This window comes from Arabidopsis thaliana (assembly GCF_000001735.4).
Source record: "Arabidopsis thaliana chromosome 1 sequence".
Classification (NCBI taxonomy): domain Eukaryota; kingdom Viridiplantae; phylum Streptophyta; class Magnoliopsida; order Brassicales; family Brassicaceae; genus Arabidopsis; species Arabidopsis thaliana.
Window position 1 is genome coordinate 29,890,213 of NC_003070.9, and position 21,167 is coordinate 29,911,379.

The window sequence follows — 21,167 nt, forward strand, 5'->3', positions numbered from 1 at the left end:
GTCGATATCTACGGTCCACCTGTTCGGTTGATATACACATGTACACGTTATTTCCTGATTTTGATTATCCTTTGTCGTAATGTAATTGGTCAAAAAAGATTTATTTGTATGGTAATGACTTGTAATAATCTACTATTTATTAAGCCAGATTTCCAGATATTTTCGGGTCCTACGGTCGTCGTCAGTCGTCAAGGCTAATTCGTCGCGAGTATGTATATTTCTCTCTCTGTCGCTTTCATTTTTGATTTTATTGTTTTCGTTTCACAATCTGGAATTGACTCTCACTGTCACTGTTGATGATGATGACATCTCACCAGGTTGCTACGACGCCGTTTCGGTTGCTTCTGGTTTCTTTATGTCTATCAACCTTCGCTCCTCCGGTTGTTCGTCTCCGATCTCAGGTTACTGTACTCTCACTCTCGATATCTCTCTTTTTTCATTTCCGGCATTGGTTGATTTCTTCGCTTGCATGTACTTGGTGATTAAATGGAATTGAAGTAAACTGGCATTATTCTGTATTTTTACCCTACTCTGCGAATTGTTGTCTGATTTGATCTTTTGGATTATACGAAATGCTTATTTCGTCAGTTCAATTGAAATTGATTTTCTTACATAATCTTCCTTTAGTGAGGATTTAGGACTGATATCAATGAAGTAAATAATTGTTGCTACACTCTCTTACCTGAATCAAATGGCAATGTTCTCTTGTTATGCAGCTACTTTGGAACGGAGATTGGACTCAGAAGTACAGACAAGAGCTAACAATGTGGTAAATAAACAAAACAGCTGATTTTTGCTTGCTTTTACATAAGAGAAAAATTCTGGTCTAGACCAACTAATACTCTTAAACTATCCAGAGCTTTGAGCAAACAAAGGAGAAGATTAGGAAGATGTTGGAGAAAGTGGAGCTTTCTGTTTCGGCCTACGATACTAGTTGGGTAGCAATGGTTCCATCACCGAGCTCCCAAAATGCTCCACTTTTCCCACAGTGTGTGAAATGGTTATTGGATAATCAACATGAAGATGGATCTTGGGGACTTGATAACCATGACCATCAATCTCTTAAGAAGGATGTGTTATCATCTACACTGGCTAGTATCCTCGCGTTAAAGAAGTGGGGAATTGGTGAAAGACAAATAAACAAGGGTCGGTTTTTTACTTTCTCTTTTGTTACTGTTTCACTTTTGGAAGATTCATGGATTGATGAGTGTCAAATAAAAATCCAGGTCTCCAGTTTATTGAGCTGAATTCTGCATTAGTCACTGATGAAACCATACAGAAACCAACAGGGTTTGATATTATATTTCCTGGGATGATTAAATATGCTAGAGATTTGAATCTGACGATTCCATTGGGCTCAGAAGTGGTGGATGACATGATACGAAAAAGAGATCTGGATCTTAAATGGTATACTCCTGCTCTTTTATTAGCATACTCAGACGAAACTGAAAGATGGTCTTGTACAGAAGTCTTCGTTTTCATAACTTTTTGTTGATTTAATATTTGATCAGTGATAGTGAAAAGTTTTCAAAGGGAAGAGAAGCATATCTGGCCTATGTTTTAGAGGGGACAAGAAACCTAAAAGATTGGGATTTGATAGTCAAATATCAAAGGAAAAATGGGTCACTGTTTGATTCTCCAGCCACAACAGCAGCTGCTTTTACTCAGTTTGGGAATGATGGTTGTCTCCGTTATCTCTGTTCTCTCCTTCAGAAATTCGAGGCTGCAGGTATATCTTTCAACATGACTATCATTTCCTTTGTATGTAGAGAGTTCCGCTGCTAATAAGTTTGCTTATCTTTTCAGTTCCTTCAGTTTATCCATTTGATCAATATGCACGCCTTAGTATAATTGTCACTCTTGAAAGCTTAGGAATTGATAGAGATTTCAAAACCGAAATCAAAAGCATATTGGATGAAACCTATAGGTAAATGCCTTCATCAAATATGGAAACTTGTTATGATGATTTTGTAGTTTAACTTGTAAACCATCATTGACCAATGAACAGATATTGGCTTCGTGGGGATGAAGAAATATGTTTGGACTTGGCCACTTGTGCTTTGGCTTTTCGATTATTGCTTGCTCATGGCTATGATGTGTCTTACGGTGAAGTGACCTCTTTATTTCAGATAATTATAGCCTAGATTTGAGTTAAATGCATGTCCATGTTAAGTTGAGACGCTGTATTTGTTGCAGATCCGCTAAAACCATTTGCAGAAGAATCTGGTTTCTCTGATACTTTGGAAGGATATGTTAAGAATACGTTTTCTGTGTTAGAATTATTTAAGGCTGCTCAAAGTTATCCACATGAATCAGCTTTGAAGAAGCAGTGTTGTTGGACTAAACAATATCTGGAGATGGAATTGTCCAGCTGGGTTAAGACCTCTGTTCGAGATAAATACCTCAAGAAAGAGGTAATCTCTTTTGCTTATCTATCCTCCTGTGAGAGCTATCTGAGAATCGAAGCTTTTTCAGGTCGAGGATGCTCTTGCTTTTCCCTCCTATGCAAGCCTAGAAAGATCAGATCACAGGAGAAAAATACTCAATGGTTCTGCTGTGGAAAACACCAGAGTTACAAAAACCTCATATCGGTAAATTCCTCTTCTTTCCTTTCTAGCCTGTGTTGCCATATGTTTTGGCACAGCCAGCTTCCATTAAACGACAATCTAATCAGGGCATTCATTCTCATTCTTGTTTTCTTCTGTGTTCTAGTTTGCACAATATTTGCACCTCTGATATCCTGAAGTTAGCTGTGGATGACTTCAATTTCTGCCAGTCCATACACCGTGAAGAAATGGAACGTCTTGATAGGTGCGCTCCCAGCTAAGCTTTTTCATTTATTCAGCCTTCTTGCATAAGCTAATTAGTTTTACTAATATATAACCACACACTTGAACGAGTTCACGTTATAAATTCAGGTGTGACTTCTATTTGTTATGTAGTCACAATTCAGCAATGCTGCTCACCAACTTGCAGGTGGATTGTGGAGAATAGATTGCAGGAACTGAAATTTGCCAGACAGAAGCTGGCTTACTGTTATTTCTCTGGGGCTGCAACTTTATTTTCTCCTGAACTATCTGATGCTCGTATATCGTGGGCCAAAGGTGGAGTACTTACAACGGTTGTAGACGACTTCTTTGATGTTGGAGGGTCCAAAGAAGAACTGGAAAACCTCATACACTTGGTCGAAAAGTATGTTGATTTGGCTCCTTCTTCTGAGCTCTTCCTCTGCTTGTTCCCTCGTAAAAGCATAATCGTTCTTCGCTTACAAATTTCAGGTGGGATTTGAACGGTGTTCCTGAGTACAGCTCAGAACATGTTGAGATCATATTCTCAGTTCTAAGGGACACCATTCTCGAAACAGGAGACAAAGCATTCACCTATCAAGGACGCAATGTGACACACCACATTGTGAAAATTGTTAAGTATCAATCATCCCACACAATTATATTCTCTGTTATCATAGCCTAACAACTCATCTGACCATACTTCATTGGTGCTATATCTTACGCAGTGGTTGGATCTGCTCAAGTCTATGTTGAGAGAAGCCGAGTGGTCCAGTGACAAGTCAACACCAAGCTTGGAGGATTACATGGAAAATGCGTACATATCATTTGCATTAGGACCAATTGTCCTCCCAGCTACCTATCTGATCGGACCTCCACTTCCAGAGAAGACAGTCGATAGCCACCAATATAATCAGCTCTACAAGCTCGTGAGCACTATGGGTCGTCTTCTAAATGACATACAAGGTTTTAAGGTAAGACTCTTCTTAAAATCTCAAACTTTTTACTAAACTGTACAGTTGAAAGATGGGCAAAGACGCCTAAATCCAACAAAATAATGGTAATTAACAAACCTCTGCTCATAGATTTGGGATTATATATCCCTTTTGATGTTTTTTTGCAGAGAGAAAGCGCGGAAGGGAAGCTGAATGCGGTTTCATTGCACATGAAACACGAGAGAGACAATCGCAGCAAAGAAGTGATCATAGAATCGATGAAAGGTTTAGCAGAGAGAAAGAGGGAAGAATTGCATAAGCTAGTTTTGGAGGAGAAAGGAAGTGTGGTTCCAAGGGAATGCAAAGAAGCGTTCTTGAAAATGAGCAAAGTGTTGAACTTATTTTACAGGAAGGACGATGGATTCACATCAAATGATCTGATGAGTCTTGTTAAATCAGTGATCTACGAGCCTGTTAGCTTACAGGAAGAATCTTTAACTTGATCCAAGTTGATCTGGCAGGTAAACTCAGTAAATGAAAATAAGACTTTGGTCTTCTTCTTTGTTGCTTCAGAACAAGAAGAGGTTTGTTTAATTTAGAAAAACAAAGGCTGTTTCTTTTCATTCATTTATATTGAGTTCTTTTCAAAATTTCAACAAATCTTCTAGTAACTTAGTAGATATAAGACAATATTAGAGGAAAATTGATTTTAGGAGACAATGTAAATCATGTCAATAAATAAAAAGACTAAAGTTACTAGATTGAAAAGTAATATCTATAAAAATAACATGGAACATGATATAAGAAACACTCTTAGCACTCAATTTTAGGCCAAAGCTTAAAACGATTTCTTTTCATAAGAAACCAGCCCGTGAACTCCTCCTTCGACCTGTGCAGCACCAGTTCGAGCCTGTCACAAAAACCAAACAGTATTAGCACTAATCTCAGCAAAATTAGAGAGTTTTTGGGAATTAGAATTGAGACAACAAGTTTCATTCACCTCAAGCCTAAGGATGTTTGATCTCAACAGACCATGAGCAGATTGCAAGGAAGAAGCACCAAGGTCTTGGAAACCTTGTTTCACGGCGTGCATTGTGTAAGGTATCAGCTTCAACACTGAGCCTTTATCCGCGACTGCTCCAACCACTCCTTGAGCAATCTTGAGTTTTGTTTGATCTCCTAAGTATCTTTGGTCACTTCCTTTAGTCATTGCTTCTAGCGATCCCATTCCACGGTACTTCTTGATCCTCTTACCGTTCTGTTATTACCACAAAACGATCAAAACAAACAGAGTTTCAAGAAAACTGTAAATTAAACCGAAAGAAGATGTGACTATACCGTATACTCGTAACCCCCGGGAGCCTCAGTACTTCCAGCTAAAAAGCTACCCATCATAACAGTTGATGCTCCAAGGACGAGAGCCTTTACAATGTGCCCTGAATTTGAGATACCACCATCCGCTATAACTGGAATCCCGCTCTGAGCAGCGATCGAACAAACCTTGTACACAGCAGTAGCCTAACAGGTCCAAATCACACAAAAAGACAAATCTGTTTAGTCACATATAGTCACAAAGTTTACACCTTTTAAAAGATTAAACAGTTAGGATTCAGAGCTTTTTAATTTACCTGTCCACGACCAACTGCACAAACCTCTTGTGTGGTACATATCGAACCAGATCCCATACCAACTCTCAACCCATCAACTCCTGCTTGGATCAAATTCTGTGCCTGGTACATTGTCACAACATTGCCACCAATCACATCCAATTCAGGGTAAGTCTTTTTCACATACTTGATCATCTCAAGCTGGTAAATAGAGTTCCCTTGCGAACTATCCAACACTACAGCATTGACCCCAACATTAACCAAATGCTCAAGCCTCTCCTTATCAGACTCCCTCGTACCTATCGCTGCACCAACCATCCACTCACCGTCTGGGCCCACAGTCCCTGGTCCAGACTTGGGATATCCTTTAACCCTCTGTATATCATCTTTCGTCACCACGTTCACAGTCTCACCATCCCTCTCAAGAACCACAAAGCCCTTTTGCTTATCTTCTAAAACAAACTCCAACTTTTCAAAATCAATTTCCCATGGTACACAATAGTCACTGCTATCACAGCTCTTCATGTAATCGTATATCTTCATCTCCCTTTGTTCGTAATTCATTCTCTTCCACTGCGATTTCGTTACATAGCCTAACAATTTAGGAGTCGTCATTGTTCCTGCATTTAAATCAATACAACAAACAAACTTAAATTCACCATTGTAACTATTAAATTCAGATTCTTTTTGCAAAAAAAAACGAATATGATTCACTCACCTGTTTGCTCGACAAAAACGAAGGAAGAAGGACCAAAAGCATCTAAAGAAGTAATCTCATACTCCGGGAACTTCACACCGGCGTCGGAAGCAATCGGATGTTTAAGCGACTTAGCTTGGCGAATAATCGATGCTTGAGCGGCGATGCCACAGTTATAGTGGACGATTCCAATCCCACCAAGAGAAGCCATAGCAGCAGCCATGTGAGATTCCGAAACAGTATCCATCGGAGACGAAACGCAAGGTATGGAGAGAGGCACGCGCCGGCTAAGGCGCGTGGATAGAGAAACAGCGTCTGTGGAGAAATCGATGAAGTGAGGAAGAAAGATGACGTCGTCGTAGGTGTAAGAGTATCCTTGAGCGAAGAGCTTATCCGCCGGAAATCCATCCTCGAGTGTCGACATGGCCGGCGAAGTGAATTAGGGTTTAAGCGGAAGGGTTTTTGGAAGAGGACAAAATCGAAAGTAAATTGAATTGAAGTCGTTGGAGCGTTGCGACTTGTGAGAGAGATGATGTTATAGAGTTCCCTTTATATAGTCCCAATCAAATCAAATCGGAAGGGTTCTTCCTTTTTTTTTTTTTTTTACTTTTTTACCTTTTTCCTATTTTCTCACCTTTTTTCTGTTTTTATTTTTTTGCCGATTTTGAGTTTACCACTTTTTCATATATTCGATTTTTTTGTTCCATTCTGGTTTAAAAACTAATTTTCCATAGGTACAGAATACAATACAAAACAAAAATGCTGAACGAACATTATATTCATTTTTTTCTTTTGTATCCATTTAACATTAGGTCTCTGGATTTTGCCGAATTTTTCTGATCAATACAAAATTTTTTTTTTTTTTTTCACCCACAGAGTTCGAAACCACAGTTCATATGTCTTCAAAACGCCACTAGACCAGTAATTACTTGGTTACTAAAAAGGCCATATTGTTTTATAGCAACTAATTTTTTGCTAGTTCACCATGAACAAAATGCATGAACCAAAATATTCAAGTGATTAAAGTACTCACGCAATATCTGCACACGGTAGAATTAACCCACATTTGTAACGATTAATTTCTATTGTACGAATGTTTTTCGTATAACAGAATAAGGTACATCAAGTTACATTGTTCCTACGTAAACTGTTTCACTTACATTGTTGAGACTCTTTCATATATACTCACTTAAATCTGCAGTTGCGATTCTTTTGAATACCTAGTACAAAATTAGTGAACAACGCTAATCAACAGCAAAACCTAGCAGGGTGACATTTCACGTGTTTGAGATAATAGACCGGCGTAGAAGTTTTTCTATAAATAAAAAAAGATGTCGTGGTGAGAAACTGAGAATGCGTATATTACTTTATTTCAAAGCTACTAAATCATTGTGGGAGAAAAGGGATGTGTGTATAAATAAAGGAATTATTAGTGATAGTAGTTAAGTAGATGCAACGTACCACAAGTCTAGAAGACCTAATTCCATTAGCAAAAGCAATATACGTATTTAGCATAAGATTTATAATTATGCCATTCCCAAGAAATAAGCTTTAATTGGTTTCAACTTACAAGTGAGCGACCCACCTAAACATATTATATCTAGATTTCTTTGATATTATTCGTATCCAACAAAATGTAAAGTGAGAGCTGTCTTCGTCTTCATGCATCAGAAGAAATCAAAATGGCACCCGTTAAAGCCTGTTTGCCATTCAATAACATTGTTTAAAAAAATGAATATTACCAATAAATAATAGTTGATAAACAAATATTTCTCTTACTTGGATCAACGGTGACAAGCATGCCAGTGCCGCCGAACGTGCACGAGCCACCCGTACTTTTGGTCCGTTGCCAATAGCTATTGTAGGCGAACGAAGCATGGGCCCACAATGTATTAGGCTTAAAGCAAGGCCCGTTAGGCTGAATTGAATGACAATCAGCTCCTGACCCACATGCAAAGTTCATGGCTTCTTGAATAATTGGGTCAGGGACCGAGGGCTTAGCTACGCACCAGTAAGCCGACGTCGGAGTTACGCTCGGTGACGGTGGTGCCATGGGTGGCGGATAAACGATTGGGGGAAGAAACCCCGATGATGGACTTGGAATTGATCCGGTAGGTGTTGATGGGCCCGGTTCAGAGTAAGGTGGGCCTAAAACGGGCCCTGGTGTATAACCAGATTCTGGAGGGCTAGGAACTATTTCTGGCGGGTTTGGGCTGGAGGATTCAGGCGGGTATGGAATGGTAATGGGTGGGTTTGGATTAGAGGATGACTCTGGTGGGTTTGGGTTAGAGGATGATTCGGGTGGGTTAGGGACGGTAACGGGTGGGTTTGGGTTAGAGGATGATTCGGGTGGGTTTGGGTTTGAGTTTGGATTAGAGGATGAATCAGGTGGGTTTGGGTTAGAGGATGATTCGGGTGGATTAGGGACGGTAACGGGTGGGTTTGGGTTTGAGTTTGGATTAGAGGATGAATCAGGTGGGTTCGGGTTAGAGGATGATTCGGGTGGGTTGGGGTTGGAGTTCGGGTTAGAGGAGGAGTCGGGTGGGTTAGGTAATGTGATTGGGCCGGGAGGTGGGCTAAGACCAGGATAAGAGGAGGAAGGAGGAGTATTTGGGGGATTAATGCAAAAAGGAGGGGCATTTCCGGGAACTGAAAGTGGGGGAAGTGAAACATAAGGAGGTAGAGTGAGAGTTGTGCTAACGCCATAAGGTTGAGTGTTGGAGGATGAAGAGTAGTCTAAAGGCTGAGCAAGATTGAGCTGTGTCATCATTTTCTGTAACAATGATGTGTGCTTTAATGCTTTGATCATCATCACCTTCTTTGGCTCTCTCTCAAATCCCACGCTTTTTCTTGCATCTACTACTATATAAGAAAATCATAATCAATATCAAATGCTTTTAGAGATAGAGTTGGATAGAGAGAAAGAAAGAAAGAGACAGAGATGATTTTACCATAATGAGTGAAGAAGTTGGCTGAGAGAAAGAGACAAAGAAGAAGACAAATAGTTGTGAAGACTCGATATGATTCCATGGTTTTAAGATGAATACCAAAAGAGAAATAAAACCAATTAGCTATACACTCTCAAGAGTAAGAAGACAAAGAAACAGGACCAAGATAGGTTAAATATTTGTCTCTTCGCTCTCTCGTTCTTTATATATATCGCGTATGTGTGTGTGTGTCATGTGCATGTGTACAAACCAAAACAAAAACCTCAAAGAATCCTTGCAAGGTAACCTGTGGAAGGATATAAGGTTCTGTTTCTCATAAAGATTCGCACTTTAGTTGCATACTTTCGTTGTCACAGAAGATCACTTTACTGGAGACAATGTGCAAATTTTTACCATATTTAACCAATTTTGATCTGTCTAACTTATGTTGATAGTAGAAGAATATACATATATGTATGGCAATGGGCATATATGCTTGCTTGACACTGCAAAAACAATCAGAGAGGAAAGCTGTTTATAAATAAACTTTTGCTTGCTTTGTACTCAAACAAAGCTCTTTTACATTTATCTTTTTCTTGACTACATCCATTTGCATAAGCTTCACATATTCTCTTTAGATGCTCTTTTCTACAGACTAAAAGGCTTGCAAATAATATAATTACAAACCAACTGATGAGTTTTTCACTATTTAATTGCTTTTATTTTATAGCAATTCATCCAAGTAAATCCTTGATCTACAAAAATTAAAAGAATGTACAAAACCAAAGACATTATTGGGAAAATTCAAATATTTAATTGCTACCATATATCAAAATATTTTCAGTTTAACATTAGGTAACTAGGAAACTAGTTATAAGAGTGATGAGTTAGTGTTATTGTATCCATGTATCCACCATAGTCTAGACTCTATAATCAAATTCAGATTCAAAATTTTGTGTTTATATGATTTTTTTTTCATATAAAATAACTAAAATTTTAAGTAAAATACATGAATTTCGATTTTATTTTATTTTCCTTTGTAGAAGATAATTGATAGTTGATGAGCAAAACATTTAAAGAAATTTGTACTAAATTGATGAGTTAATTTTTTTTTGTTTTTTGTTTTTGATGTGTGTGTGGTTAATTGGTTATTTTTTCTCTAACGTTAAAATGATTTTTTGCTAATTGGTAATGATTTTTCTCTACTATTGTAATCTAAATTAAAGCTGCACTTGTTGTAAAAACGTTTTCTTTTGAATCTAATTTAACATGAAATTCAAAAAAAATAATCTATTTTGGGAAAACCCCACACTGTTCTAAAGCCTCTGGTTTTAGGGTTTAAGCCGACGGAGGAGACGGAAAAATCGCCATCTCTGGAGTCCAGGTTAGAATTGATTCCTCAAATTTCAATTCTTCGCATTACATGACCCAATAATTCCGTCTACATCTTCGATGATCCGTGGAAGAACCGCGAAAGTAATTCCCAGAAATGTCATTTTTACGCTTAGTAGGAGTTCCATTTCTGAGTCTCCATTGATTTCTCCGAGTCGAATAAACCCTAAATTAGCCGGTAGTTTCTCGTTCAACATCCGATTATTGAGCTATTTCACTGTTAGAAATGGCTTTTGTCCCGATTGTTCTGTACCGAGAGACCCTAATTTTGTTGGATTGACTACACAATGTCGGAGTATTGTCAGGAGGTTTTGTAGTGAAAAGATTGGAAGTAGTGAATCTAGTGGCTGGACAGAGGAGGTTGAGTATTTAGATGAGTCGGGTAGTGTACTACACAGTGGTAAGGGAATAAGATCAGTAGAGCCAGGGCTTGATGACCATGTAATGGTTGGTGGATTGAAGAAGCCTTACATGAATGCTTCTTCTGTTGCAAAGATTGTTGAAGTTGTTCAGAGGTGGAAATGGGGACCGGAGTTGGAGACTCAGTTAGATAAACTCCAGTTTGTTCCGAATATGGTTCATATTACGCAGTCTTTGAAGATTGTTAAAGAGGTTGATGCGGCGCTGAGTCTGTTTAGGTGGGCTAAGAAGCAGCCTTGGTATCTGCCTTCGGATGAATGTTATGTCGTGTTGTTTGATGGGTTGAACCAGGGAAGGGATTTTGTTGGGATTCAGTCGTTGTTTGAGGAGATGGTTCAAGACTCGAGTAGTCACGGTGATTTGTCGTTTAACGCCTATAACCAAGTGATTCAGTATTTGGCTAAAGCTGAGAAACTGGAGGTTGCTTTTTGTTGTTTCAAAAAGGCTCAAGAGTCGGGATGCAAAATTGATACGCAGACATATAATAATCTAATGATGTTGTTTCTGAACAAAGGTCTCCCGTATAAGGCATTTGAGATTTATGAGAGCATGGAGAAAACTGATAGTTTGTTGGATGGGTCAACTTATGAGCTGATAATTCCAAGCTTGGCCAAATCCGGCCGTCTTGATGCAGCTTTCAAGCTTTTTCAGCAAATGAAAGAAAGGAAACTCCGACCAAGCTTTAGTGTGTTTTCTTCGCTTGTTGATTCAATGGGGAAAGCTGGTCGATTGGACACATCAATGAAGGTTTACATGGAAATGCAGGGATTTGGCCATAGGCCATCAGCAACTATGTTTGTTTCCTTGATTGATTCATATGCTAAAGCTGGTAAGCTGGATACTGCTCTTAGGCTTTGGGATGAGATGAAGAAGTCAGGTTTCAGGCCAAACTTTGGATTGTACACAATGATCATTGAATCTCATGCAAAATCAGGAAAGCTTGAAGTAGCAATGACGGTTTTCAAAGACATGGAGAAAGCTGGGTTTTTACCGACACCATCCACATATTCGTGTCTATTGGAGATGCATGCTGGATCTGGGCAAGTAGACTCTGCAATGAAAATCTATAACTCCATGACTAATGCTGGGTTAAGGCCTGGCCTGAGCAGTTATATTTCTCTTCTTACACTTCTGGCCAACAAAAGACTTGTCGATGTTGCTGGGAAGATACTACTCGAGATGAAAGCAATGGGGTATTCCGTAGATGTCTGCGCTAGCGATGTTTTGATGATATATATCAAAGATGCTTCTGTGGATCTTGCTCTGAAATGGCTTAGGTTCATGGGTTCTTCAGGGATCAAAACAAACAATTTTATCATCAGGCAGTTATTTGAATCATGCATGAAAAATGGTCTATACGATTCAGCTAGGCCTTTGCTGGAGACACTCGTGCATTCTGCTGGAAAAGTTGACTTGGTGCTTTACACTTCGATTCTCGCCCATCTTGTCAGATGCCAAGACGAAGATAAAGAGAGACAATTGATGTCAATCCTCAGCGCTACCAAGCATAAAGCTCATGCCTTTATGTGTGGTCTCTTCACAGGTCCAGAACAGAGGAAACAACCAGTTCTAACGTTTGTCAGAGAGTTTTACCAAGGGATTGATTACGAACTCGAAGAAGGAGCTGCTAGGTACTTTGTGAATGTCCTTCTCAACTACCTTGTCTTGATGGGTCAAATAAACCGAGCTCGATGTGTCTGGAAAGTAGCGTACGAGAACAAACTCTTTCCAAAAGCCATCGTCTTTGATCAACACATTGCTTGGTCTCTCGATGTGAGAAACTTATCTGTCGGAGCTGCGCTCATAGCCGTGGTTCACACTCTCCACAGGTTCAGAAAACGAATGCTTTACTACGGAGTAGTCCCGAGACGTATAAAGCTAGTCACAGGACCGACATTGAAGATTGTAATTGCTCAAATGCTGAGCTCTGTTGAGTCGCCTTTTGAAGTCAGCAAAGTCGTCTTGAGGGCACCAGGAGAGTTGGTGATGGAGTGGTTCAAGAAACCGATCGTGCAACAGTTTCTTCTGAACGAGATCCCATCACGGTCTGATATATTGATGCATAAGATGAACGTGATGTTCCCAAGCTCGGCTCCTGAGCTTAGATCTATGTCACCTCCCAAACCACTCATGTCATCGAAAGCGTTCTAACAGGGGAGACAAAAGTCATGGGTTTTTGTAGGCGGGTTCTCTGTTTCAGATCTCTCATTGTTAATACTTGTCTGAAAATATAATGGAAATGATATTTACGTCTTTAAATCATTGTTAGTTCATTTTTGTTCGATTACGTCTTTAATGTCTCCGAGTAAAGCTTACGTCCTTATCCTGGATAGGAATTAATCTGTCCCGAGTATTCCTACGTTCTTATCCTGGATAGGAATTAATCTGTCCATGTATCCAAACATCACCTCTCAGTTAATATCTCCAATTTACACGACGCGCTAAAGGTGAGAGGAGATCTCACTTGCCTTCTTCACTCACTCTGCAGCAACTTCGAGATCAAGTTAAAGGTCAGATTCCTTAATTCTCCATTTCTTATTTGCTTCGTTGCAGAGAAGAATTAGGTTTTCCCGATCTTCGGATTCTGATTCTGATTTTCTTTTGCGATTATTGGCTTGGCGATAAGAATGGCGGCAACATCACTATTGTACAATCAGCTCAAGGTTTGAGTCTCGCCTTTTTGTTTTCAGAATGTTGAATGTTGGCTTCTTACGGTAAAATCGAGTTTGATTCTAATACGTATATCGTGTATAGGCTGCTGAACCATTCTTCTTGTTGGCTGGTCCAAATGTGATTGAATCCGAGGAACATATTCTTCGAATGGCAAAGCACATTAAAGACATTTCCACAAAGTATGATTTCTTGTACTCCGTTTTTCCCCCTGAGAGATCTTTGTATGAATGTGTATTGATCTCTATATGAAAATTGATTACAGTAGAGAACTCAACTGAGAGATGAACTTTGAACAATGTGTTTTCTTTTTTCAAGATCCTCATGCTACTTTTGTTGTGTCTGTGTGTGTGAATGGTGTAGAGTTGGGCTGCCCCTGGTTTTCAAGTCAAGTTTTGATAAAGCTAACAGAACTTCTTCAAAGTCATTTCGTGGTCCTGGCATGGCCGAGGGTCTGAAGGTATCTTCCCCTGTATACCTTTAATCACTCTTTTTATGCCTTGGGATGTCTAAATATAGATGAATTGGATGTTAGGACTGTGGATATGAGAACCTTCACAGAGTATTGATCGATCTTATATATGTAAACTAATTGATAGCAGCCATTGCATTACTCTCCCCTATGATGCTACCATATACTTGAACGTGAAATTGCTTTAATTTTTTTTTTTTCTGAACAAGAATAATGATGGTCACATTTCTGGTTCTCCAACGCAGATTCTTGAGAAGGTGAAGGTAGCATATGATCTACCAATAGTAACTGATGTTCATGAATCAAGCCAGGTATAAATGAACGTAATCACATAAAAGATTGAGATTTAGCAAGTCTTTAGTACCTTCTAATGTGTGATTTTATTTTCCTTAGTGTGAAGCAGTTGGCAAGGTTGCAGATATAATTCAGATTCCAGCATTCTTATGTCGCCAGGTGAGACTCTAAACTGTATTTTCCTCAAAGCTTTTGATTGTAGCTTTCAAACTGTCGATCTTGGATTGATATCTGTTCTATGGTTGATGATTTAAGTTGTTAATTGTAATTCCACAGACAGATCTTCTGGTTGCAGCAGCACAAACCGGAAAAATTATCAATATTAAGAAAGGACAATTCTGTGCTCCTTCTGTGAGTTCTTTCTTCCTGCGTTTTCAAGCTGGTCAAAATATTTGGCTGGAATACTTTTGATGACTGGTTATATATATGCTAAGGTCATGGAGAATTCAGCTGAGAAGATCAGACTGGCTGGGAATCCAAATGTTATGGTTTGTGAAAGAGGAACCATGTTCGGATACAGTAAGTTATCATCTCCTTTTCAAATATTGTGTCCACGGAATTTAGTATTGTAGATATTCTCAAATCTCATGCAAATCTCTTGGAATTAAAAAAAATTGGATTGCTGAAGTATACATTAGAGGGTGCTAAAACAATTTTTTTTCTCTGCCTTTACAATTGACTGACTGATACTCTTTTTGGTTTTGATTATCAGATGATTTGATAGTAGATCCACGAAACTTCGAGTGGATGAGAGAAGCTAATTGTCCTGTTGTATGTATCTTGCTCCATCCTTTTTTTTCTTTTTCATGTTGCTTATTCTGCTTTATGTTCTTCAATCTGCAATCTACAATTTAACATACACGTTTAATTTATTGGCAGGTCGCTGATATAACCCATTCACTACAACAACCTGCAGGCAAGAAGGTATGATCCTTTTAAAAAGTAACTTTTTATTTTATTTTGAAGCCAGCAATAACCAAATAGTTTGAACACGAACAATACATTCTGATGTAGTTGGATGGTGGTGGTGTTGCAAGTGGAGGCCTTCGCGAGTTAATACCATGCATTGCAAGAACAGCTGTAGCAGTTGGCGTCGATGGAATTTTCATGGAGGTAGTATATACCTTGTTTGATACCAAATCGTTTTAGAAATTTTATCAAGCTCATTGGATTATTGGTCACATAATTCTGGATTCGTTGTTCCAACTTGATTATGATCAGGTTCATGATGATCCTCTAAGTGCTCCAGTTGATGGTCCAACTCAATGGGTGAGTTTTATGTCCTACTCAATGTTTACGAAAGTATCCATCTCGTTCTTGCAATGGTGTGAATATTCTTGTGTTTTTCCATTGTCAAAGCCTTTGCGCCATCTAGAAGAACTCCTGGAAGAGCTCATTGCGATTGCGGTAAGCCTTTTAAATCCATGAATTATTACTCTTTGGTTCACATTTTTGTTTCAGGGATCTGTCTCCTTGAACACCATTAACAATGGCAAGATCTTGACTCTTTTATTCCGCAGAGGGTTACAAAAGGGAAGCAGCGGCTTCAAATCGACCTTACACCCTACCGTGATTAAAATCAAAGGCTCAGTGATCGCGAGGTTGGTGACCCAAACGGGCATATATGATACGACTTTCTCATCATTTAAATAATCCCCACAAAAAAACTGTTTATAATCTTCTCACTTTCAGTAGAGACTAGTTGCAAAAAGGGTGAACGTTTTAAAGAAGCACCATGTTAATGCATCATCTGTCATCACTGTTCTTGTTTACAAGAAGTTAAGAGATCAGAGATTGCTTCTGAAGAACTGAAAATGTTGGGCTTCTCTTATATTGGCCCGGCAATATTCTTATTCATTTGTCTGAAACTTTTAGGTCTACTCGCGGACATTTGGGTCCCCATCAAAATCCCAGAGATTAAAGATGATCTAGTCAGTGATGAGCCTTTGTTTCTGTTTCCTCCACCAACATTCGCTTCAAAATAATTCGAATTAAGAAAGTATTGAGCTCTATACTATAGTCATACTCAGAAATACGGTTGTATATGTGTGGTTTCTCTCTGATTTTGTACTTGGGATAATATATCTGTTGAACCCTGTAATTTCTCGTGAACGGGATGATAGTCGTGCTTGATTTGCGTTGGATACAGAACTAAATCCAACAAAGCATCGGTGGACTTAAGCTAAAATGTGATCTAATGGGCTTTGTAATGGGCTTGGGCTATATATGTGAAGACTAAGGCGGTAAATTCAGGGTCATAATTCGTCTCTGTTTCAAATACTGAAAGTTGTCTCAAATGATTTCAGCTTTCACAAGTTTGCAAGTACAATTCCTCTTTCTCGGTTCTCGCTCTCTAGAAAGCGAAACAGAGCGGAAAAGGCAGATGTGAGGAAGAAGATGAGCTTCGAGAAGGTAAAAATCTCCACGAAACCCTAAGTTTCTTCATGATTCTAATTGATAGTTTATCCGCATTACTTGATGATGTAGGAAGAGGTACGACGAAATTATTCTATGTGAAATCTTAAGTTTAAGCTAGGGTTTCTCTTCCTCCTCTAATGGTGTTGAGATGCAAGTAATTTTCGCCTGTTGTTTATTTCTGTGAGCAGCGTTGTAAATATAGAGAAGGGATTTCGAAACTCTAATTACGGATTCCATGAGTGAATCAAAGCTTTTCTCATTTGTAATTCACTCATTAATTATGCCTATTCTCTTCTCTGGATAAACTAAAGATAGTCTCCTTGAAAACTGCCATGTAGAATTGATCTTTTGCATTGTCTACCATATTCAGTCTTGTGTATTTTAGCATTTGATTATCCTAAACCGAAGTGCTGATGCAGGCACAAAACCCAGCTTTGGGCTTTAACTTAGAAACATGGAATTTCTATCAACTGGCTAATTCAAGTGAGTAGTAGTTCACTGTAAGTTCAACTTGATTTTGCTTTCTCAATTCTTCTTCCTCTCTTTACCTTGTTCGTTCGTTGCTTATATGGTTATTGGTGCACTTTTCAAATTTGATCTGATGCCTGAGACTCTCTACCTAGCAGTGAACTTGTTAGATTGCTAATAGAAAGGAAATGTGTAGTTGATCGGTCTCACTGCATTTTTGCTCGCACCTAAGTAGGAGGACTATTGGCATCACAGGGTAGAGATATTATGATTTATACACATGTACTGTTTTTCAAACTAGTACAATCAGTATCTTCTCTCTATCCGTTCAGATCACAGATTTCATTAGCATCTCAAACTTGTTTTGAGATTGTTTGGTCATGAGCTTTTGCTTACCTGAATCTTACAGGGGAGCGTAGCCAAAATGATTAACTTTTTCTTTGCATCCCTCCGTACAAAAGGTAAAAATCTCTGGCTTATGATTCCTTTTATGTGTGTGCTTATCTGTAAATGATCTACTTATTCTAGATTTAGTGTTTTACTTCATATGGGTGACTTCAAATCTGCATCAACACTCTTGTTCATCACCCACACTGAATATATAGAAATATGGCTTCTTTGGATTACGCCAAGTTGTCCTACTTAGATATTCCCTTTGAGATTAAGAGAGAATTGAACCTAGTATATTATGATGGCATGGCATACATTGTGTCTGGTTTCAAGGGATATAATTTCGCTTGATCGTAAAGACAAATCATCAATGTGTTTTACATAACAAAACAACTGTAAGGAATTCTGTTTACATTCAATAGGCAAGTTGTACAAGCTCATGAGTATTCTTGGTTCCCTACCCTCTTTGATATCTAAGTCAACCACATCTACTCATATGCATATGCCTGCACACATAGATATATGTATTGTATCTTCAATGTAACAGTATATATATATACACCTGAGTGTGACCTAATGGCATTATGAGCATGGGACGAAATGGTCTTGCACAAGCATTTGCTCTTCTTGCTTGTCTAGTGTCCTTTGCACTGCTTTGTAGAACTCAATCCAAGAAGATGAGTATGAATCCATGGCGCCAAACATGAAAGTTGGATTGGGACTTGCAGGGCAAGCGGTGACCATATCCAAAACAGAAGTGGCAGGTTTGAGCTGGTGAGGGAAGTTGAAGGCCAAGTTATCGACCTTATGCTCATAGATTTTGCCATTTCGGTCGAGTTTATAGCGAGAAGTACCCTGAAACTCTCCCTTTGCCTCCCATGGGACTCTAGGTACACCTTTAAGATTCCACCTGATGAGAATCATGTTCTCTGATGGTTGCCAAACCCTGAAGATCTCAAGTGAGATATCCCTGAAGAGAATCTTGCCATGAAATCTAAGTGCCCAGAAGATCAATTTGTAGTTGTCAATCCCAGAGAACGTGTTCATTGGATCCACTAATGTTATATCATCCCTGAAAGAGGAAACACAAATGCTTTCATTGACAGGTTTAAGGAAGGAATCACCTAAAGGAGAAAGAGGAAAACACACCTGTAAATGTCGTAATTGAGATCTTTGGTGAAGAGGAGAGGCAAATCTTCGCGAAGGGTACGTACAGCTAAACCGAGATTGATGTAGAAGTCATCTTTGCTGCCGTGCTGGTACTTATCCTGCGCACTTGGTTTGGTCTTAACCTGCGCACCTCGAACAGGAGGAGGAGCCTGGACGCTAAAGAGAGAAAGTGGAGAGAGACTATCTTCTTCAAACTCGTAGCTATTGGACGATGATGATGATGATGATAAAGCTTGGTTGGAAATGGGTTTCTCTTTGAGTGATTTTCCGGTCGGAAGAAGGAAAGAAGGAGAGAGATTGGGGAGAAGAAACGCCATAGCTGCTGGATTTTAGAGCTTCTCTTGTTCTTTTGTTGTTGTTTTGTCTTAATTTTTCAAGGCGACTTAAGAGAATCAGAGGGAGAGGATGACGAGTTGAGAAGAGCGAAGATGCACGAAGAAGCTTTGTTGGAAGATAAACAGCTGCTCGTTTTTTGAGTGGTAATCAAACCTTCGCGTTGTATTTTTTCTTTTCTTTATTTTGACTTCTAATATTTTTATGTTTCTTACTTTTTATTTGATATCTATATATATTTATATTTCTCCTAAGTTTGATCTAATATGAACAAAATAAATAGCCACCAAAAAAGAAAGAAAAGACGTACTAATTCCGACCAAAAAGAAAAGACGTACGAATTTATTTAATTATTTTTAGTAAATGATTTTTCAAGGAAAATATTTGTACATTAGTACCGTAAAAGTATAATCTTATGCATTAAAAAGCAGTAATTTTGGAAAATAAAATTTTCATGTTTAATCTCACATTTACAATACTATGTGATCTTTAATGAATTTTTTTTGTTATTGTCCTTGCCATAAGGAATTTTTTAATGCATAGAAAAACATAAAAAAATAAAATGATAAGACACGTGTAAACTGGGCCTAAGCCCAAAAAATAAAAAGACCGGTATTAAGAAAGCCCACACTAGCGATATTTGTATCCGTTTGAAAATAAAATAACCACGCGCACTATATGCGAGTTATCAGCACGCACCTCAAATCTGTAGGTTTAACCCCCTTTCGAAATTAGCTATTTTTGTATAGTTCGAAAAAGTAAGCGCGTGATGTTTTTTTTTTTTTTTTTTTTGTCAACTAGCGCGTGATGCTTTTAAGTTTTTTTATTTTTTTTTTATTTTTTTTTGGTGCTTCTAAGTTTTAACTCTCCCTCGACTTATCTCTGTAGTTTAAGGAATTCGAAAAGTAATTTTGCACCTAAGATCTGTAAATCGTTAGCTCTTTCTAGCCCAGTTACGACAATTTTTTACTCTTATACGCGTAACGGTTTTCATAAACAAATTTTAAGTTTGCTCGTCGAAACATGTTTTGGGCTATTTTGTGTTCTGAAAGAGTGAAATGATTTGTAACCTTCGCCCAAACCTTACTATATTTATTTATTTAAGGCCTTTTAAATTCGGAATTAAATTAGACAATTGAACTAAATAGTCTAATATGGCATCGTACTTGTCCAATGGGATGGTAGCATAGAATACGACGATCGTAAAATTGGGCTCATAGCATTATCAAAGAACCTTAATAGGCATTATAAATTATACTTTAATCCTCGAACAAAATTTAAGTTTATACGAATTGATCACCCTATGAATGATTTGAGTATCTTTATTGTTCTCAGTAAAACTTTGTTCATTGTACAGACGAGAAAAGAGCTCGAATATACGAACATTAAAAATGAAACCGACAAGAAAGATGTAAAATGGGCCTAACTCCCTAGGCCTGAAAACGAAAAGGCCGTAAAGTATTTAGTAAGCCCACATTAGAAGACAATTTGTATGGTAAATAATTAACTATTAGAAAACAAAATAACCACTTGCACTATAAGCGAGTTATTACCACGCGCCACAAATCTGTAGGTAACCCCTTTTGAAATTGGCCATTTTTGGATATTTGAGAAAATTAAGCGCGTCAGCCTCATTATTTTTGCATTTCGATTCGAATTCACTAAAAAGGAAGGGACTATCCAAAGCCCGATTAAGAATTACTGATACAATTATTATCCGGTTCCTATATCAAAATTATAAACTTTCCCGTCGAAAGCTGTTTTATGAAATAATTTATGATCTGCTACAAAGCTACAGTTTACATCAATCTTTTTAGGGGATATTGAATTCGATCTTATAACCCAATGAAATCTAACTGCTACAAGCGCAGCAGTCCATAACATTATCAAACATTGCTTTACCAGACATTACTCCTTCAAAATTTCGGCCCATATTTCAGTGTCTAAAAATCGATCGTCTGTCAATGTGTCAGGTAATTGATCAAAAAGATTTGGTAAATAGCATGATATGGTCAGCTCAGCTATATGAAAACACGTAACAAAATCTATAATTTAGGAACATCGATCATATCGGCTAAAATAAGACTGAAAGCCGATTGGGAGATCTTTGGACCAAGTAATTATTGGCAACGTACAGCGCTTTATCCACTATTGAATAAGTGAATCAGAGACTCTAATTTGTTGCCTT

The 21,167-nt window shown here is 38.3% G+C and overlaps 7 protein-coding genes, 1 long non-coding RNA gene and 1 other non-coding gene across 18 annotated transcripts; 5 read left to right on the top strand and 4 right to left on the bottom strand.

The window, feature by feature from the left end:
* Positions 1-154: 154 nt before the first annotated feature.
* On the top strand, positions 155-4,434 carry GA2 (Terpenoid cyclases/Protein prenyltransferases superfamily protein). The gene is made up of 15 exons (NM_106594.4): positions 155-208; positions 318-401; positions 717-769; positions 858-1,146; positions 1,227-1,407; positions 1,512-1,729; positions 1,807-1,927; positions 2,009-2,106; positions 2,197-2,414; positions 2,476-2,591; positions 2,713-2,811; positions 2,977-3,192; positions 3,279-3,420; positions 3,515-3,760; positions 3,910-4,434. The coding sequence occupies exons 2-15, from the start codon at positions 356-358 to the stop codon at positions 4,222-4,224; spliced, it is 2,358 nt and encodes a 785-aa protein (NP_178064.1). The 5' UTR covers positions 155-208; positions 318-355; the 3' UTR covers positions 4,225-4,434.
* Positions 4,357-6,954, bottom strand: AT1G79470 (Aldolase-type TIM barrel family protein). Its single transcript, NM_106595.4, has 6 exons — positions 6,873-6,954; positions 6,047-6,631; positions 5,350-5,948; positions 5,060-5,239; positions 4,722-4,979; positions 4,357-4,631 (listed from the first exon to the last, which is right to left on the bottom strand). Exons 2-6 carry the CDS (start codon positions 6,447-6,449, stop codon positions 4,560-4,562), a joined length of 1,512 nt encoding a protein of 503 aa, NP_178065.1. The 5' UTR covers positions 6,450-6,631; positions 6,873-6,954; the 3' UTR covers positions 4,357-4,559.
* Positions 6,955-7,384: 430 nt separating this feature from the next.
* Positions 7,385-9,392, bottom strand: AT1G79480 (Carbohydrate-binding X8 domain superfamily protein). 2 transcript variants are annotated; one of them, NM_106596.4, is made up of 3 exons: positions 8,977-9,392; positions 7,805-8,887; positions 7,385-7,724 (listed from the first exon to the last, which is right to left on the bottom strand). In NM_106596.4, the coding sequence occupies exons 1-3, from the start codon at positions 9,053-9,055 to the stop codon at positions 7,693-7,695; spliced, it is 1,194 nt and encodes a 397-aa protein (NP_178066.2). In that variant the 5' UTR covers positions 9,056-9,392; the 3' UTR covers positions 7,385-7,692. The 2 variants fall into 2 exon arrangements, with proteins under 2 accessions (NP_178066.2, NP_001117621.1); NM_001124149.1 differs by having other exon boundaries at positions 7,515-7,724; positions 7,805-8,884.
* AT1G79485 (uncharacterized protein) lies at positions 8,269-8,616 on the top strand (the record flags this gene model as incomplete). Its single annotated transcript, NM_001334881.1, has 1 exon — positions 8,269-8,616. The coding sequence occupies one exon, from the start codon at positions 8,269-8,271 to the stop codon at positions 8,614-8,616; it is 348 nt and encodes a 115-aa protein (NP_001320770.1).
* Positions 9,393-10,230: 838 nt separating the features above from the next.
* Positions 10,231-13,107, top strand: EMB2217 (Pentatricopeptide repeat (PPR) superfamily protein). Its single transcript, NM_106597.4, has one exon. The coding sequence runs from the start codon at positions 10,405-10,407 to the stop codon at positions 12,913-12,915; it is 2,511 nt and encodes an 836-aa protein (NP_178067.1). The 5' UTR covers positions 10,231-10,404; the 3' UTR covers positions 12,916-13,107.
* Positions 13,108-13,140: 33 nt separating this feature from the next.
* On the top strand, positions 13,141-16,441 carry AtkdsA1 (Aldolase-type TIM barrel family protein). 4 transcript variants are annotated; one of them, NM_001334884.1, is made up of 15 exons: positions 13,141-13,274; positions 13,391-13,427; positions 13,519-13,616; positions 13,798-13,894; positions 14,152-14,217; positions 14,300-14,359; positions 14,477-14,551; positions 14,635-14,719; positions 14,913-14,971; positions 15,080-15,124; positions 15,215-15,313; positions 15,422-15,469; positions 15,560-15,607; positions 15,721-15,801; positions 15,893-16,441. In NM_001334884.1, exons 2-14 carry the CDS (start codon positions 13,392-13,394, stop codon positions 15,775-15,777), a joined length of 873 nt encoding a protein of 290 aa, NP_001319415.1. In that variant the 5' UTR covers positions 13,141-13,274; position 13,391; the 3' UTR covers positions 15,778-15,801; positions 15,893-16,441. The 4 variants fall into 4 exon arrangements, with proteins under 4 accessions (NP_001319415.1, NP_001319414.1, NP_178068.1 ...); NM_001334883.1 differs by having other exon boundaries at positions 16,076-16,441; NM_001334882.1 differs by having other exon boundaries at positions 13,170-13,274; positions 15,896-16,388.
* Positions 16,442-16,484: 43 nt separating this feature from the next.
* Positions 16,485-19,229, top strand: AT1G09863. 5 transcript variants are annotated; one of them, NR_139709.1, is made up of 4 exons: positions 16,525-16,612; positions 17,038-17,118; positions 17,496-18,682; positions 18,786-19,113. It is a non-coding gene; the product is annotated as an other RNA (long non-coding RNA). The 5 variants fall into 5 exon arrangements; NR_139708.1 differs by having other exon boundaries at positions 17,496-17,547; positions 18,211-19,113; NR_139710.1 differs by having other exon boundaries at positions 17,496-19,113.
* On the bottom strand, positions 17,801-19,776 carry AT1G79510 (hypothetical protein (DUF2358)). Of its 2 annotated transcripts, NM_202448.1 has the most exons (3): positions 19,746-19,776; positions 18,626-18,981; positions 17,801-18,548 (listed from the first exon to the last, which is right to left on the bottom strand). In NM_202448.1, the coding sequence occupies exons 2-3, from the start codon at positions 18,961-18,963 to the stop codon at positions 18,059-18,061; spliced, it is 828 nt and encodes a 275-aa protein (NP_974177.1). In that variant the 5' UTR covers positions 18,964-18,981; positions 19,746-19,776; the 3' UTR covers positions 17,801-18,058. The 2 variants fall into 2 exon arrangements, with proteins under 2 accessions (NP_974177.1, NP_565211.1); NM_106599.2 differs by lacking the exon at positions 19,746-19,776 and having other exon boundaries at positions 18,626-19,120.
* Positions 19,777-21,027: 1,251 nt separating this feature from the next.
* Positions 21,028-21,167, bottom strand: AT1G09867. The gene has a single exon (NR_139712.1). It is a non-coding gene; the product is annotated as an other RNA (small nucleolar RNA).

What these genes read in the sequence shown, in the direction of transcription:
- GA2 (NM_106594.4), top strand. Translation starts at nt 356, where the DNA reads ATGTCTATCAACCTTCGCTCCTCCGGTTGTTCGTCTCCGATCTCAG. An exon ending in TGGCTATGATGTGTCTTACG is followed by an intron (nt 2,107 to 2,196) that starts GTGAAGTGACCT and finishes TATTTGTTGCAG; the next exon opens with ATCCGCTAAAACCATTTGCA. An exon ending in CACACCACATTGTGAAAATT is followed by an intron (nt 3,421 to 3,514) that starts GTTAAGTATCAA and finishes TATCTTACGCAG; the next exon opens with TGGTTGGATCTGCTCAAGTC.
- AT1G79470 (NM_106595.4), bottom strand. Translation starts at nt 6,449, where the DNA reads ATGTCGACACTCGAGGATGGATTTCCGGCGGATAAGCTCTTCGCTCAA. An exon ending in CGTTTTTGTCGAGCAAACAG is followed by an intron (nt 5,949 to 6,046) that starts GTGAGTGAATCA and finishes ATTTAAATGCAG; the next exon opens with GAACAATGACGACTCCTAAA. An exon ending in GTGCAGTTGGTCGTGGACAG is followed by an intron (nt 5,240 to 5,349) that starts GTAAATTAAAAA and finishes TGGACCTGTTAG; the next exon opens with GCTACTGCTGTGTACAAGGT.
- AT1G79480 (NM_106596.4), bottom strand. Translation starts at nt 9,055, where the DNA reads ATGGAATCATATCGAGTCTTCACAACTATTTGTCTTCTTCTTTGTCTC. An exon ending in CAACTTCTTCACTCATTATG is followed by an intron (nt 8,888 to 8,976) that starts GTAAAATCATCT and finishes TTTCTTATATAG; the next exon opens with TAGTAGATGCAAGAAAAAGC. An exon ending in GCTTGTCACCGTTGATCCAA is followed by an intron (nt 7,725 to 7,804) that starts GTAAGAGAAATA and finishes AATGGCAAACAG; the next exon opens with GCTTTAACGGGTGCCATTTT.
- EMB2217 (NM_106597.4), top strand. Translation starts at nt 10,405, where the DNA reads ATGATCCGTGGAAGAACCGCGAAAGTAATTCCCAGAAATGTCATTTTT.
- AtkdsA1 (NM_106598.4), top strand. Translation starts at nt 13,392, where the DNA reads ATGGCGGCAACATCACTATTGTACAATCAGCTCAAG. An exon ending in GACAATTCTGTGCTCCTTCT is followed by an intron (nt 14,552 to 14,634) that starts GTGAGTTCTTTC and finishes ATATATGCTAAG; the next exon opens with GTCATGGAGAATTCAGCTGA. An exon ending in TTGATGGTCCAACTCAATGG is followed by an intron (nt 15,470 to 15,559) that starts GTGAGTTTTATG and finishes CCATTGTCAAAG; the next exon opens with CCTTTGCGCCATCTAGAAGA.
- AT1G79510 (NM_202448.1), bottom strand. Translation starts at nt 18,963, where the DNA reads ATGGCGTTTCTTCTCCCCAATCTCTCTCCTTCTTTCCTTCTTCCGACC. An exon ending in CTCAATTACGACATTTACAG is followed by an intron (nt 18,549 to 18,625) that starts GTGTGTTTTCCT and finishes TTCCTCTTTCAG; the next exon opens with GGATGATATAACATTAGTGG.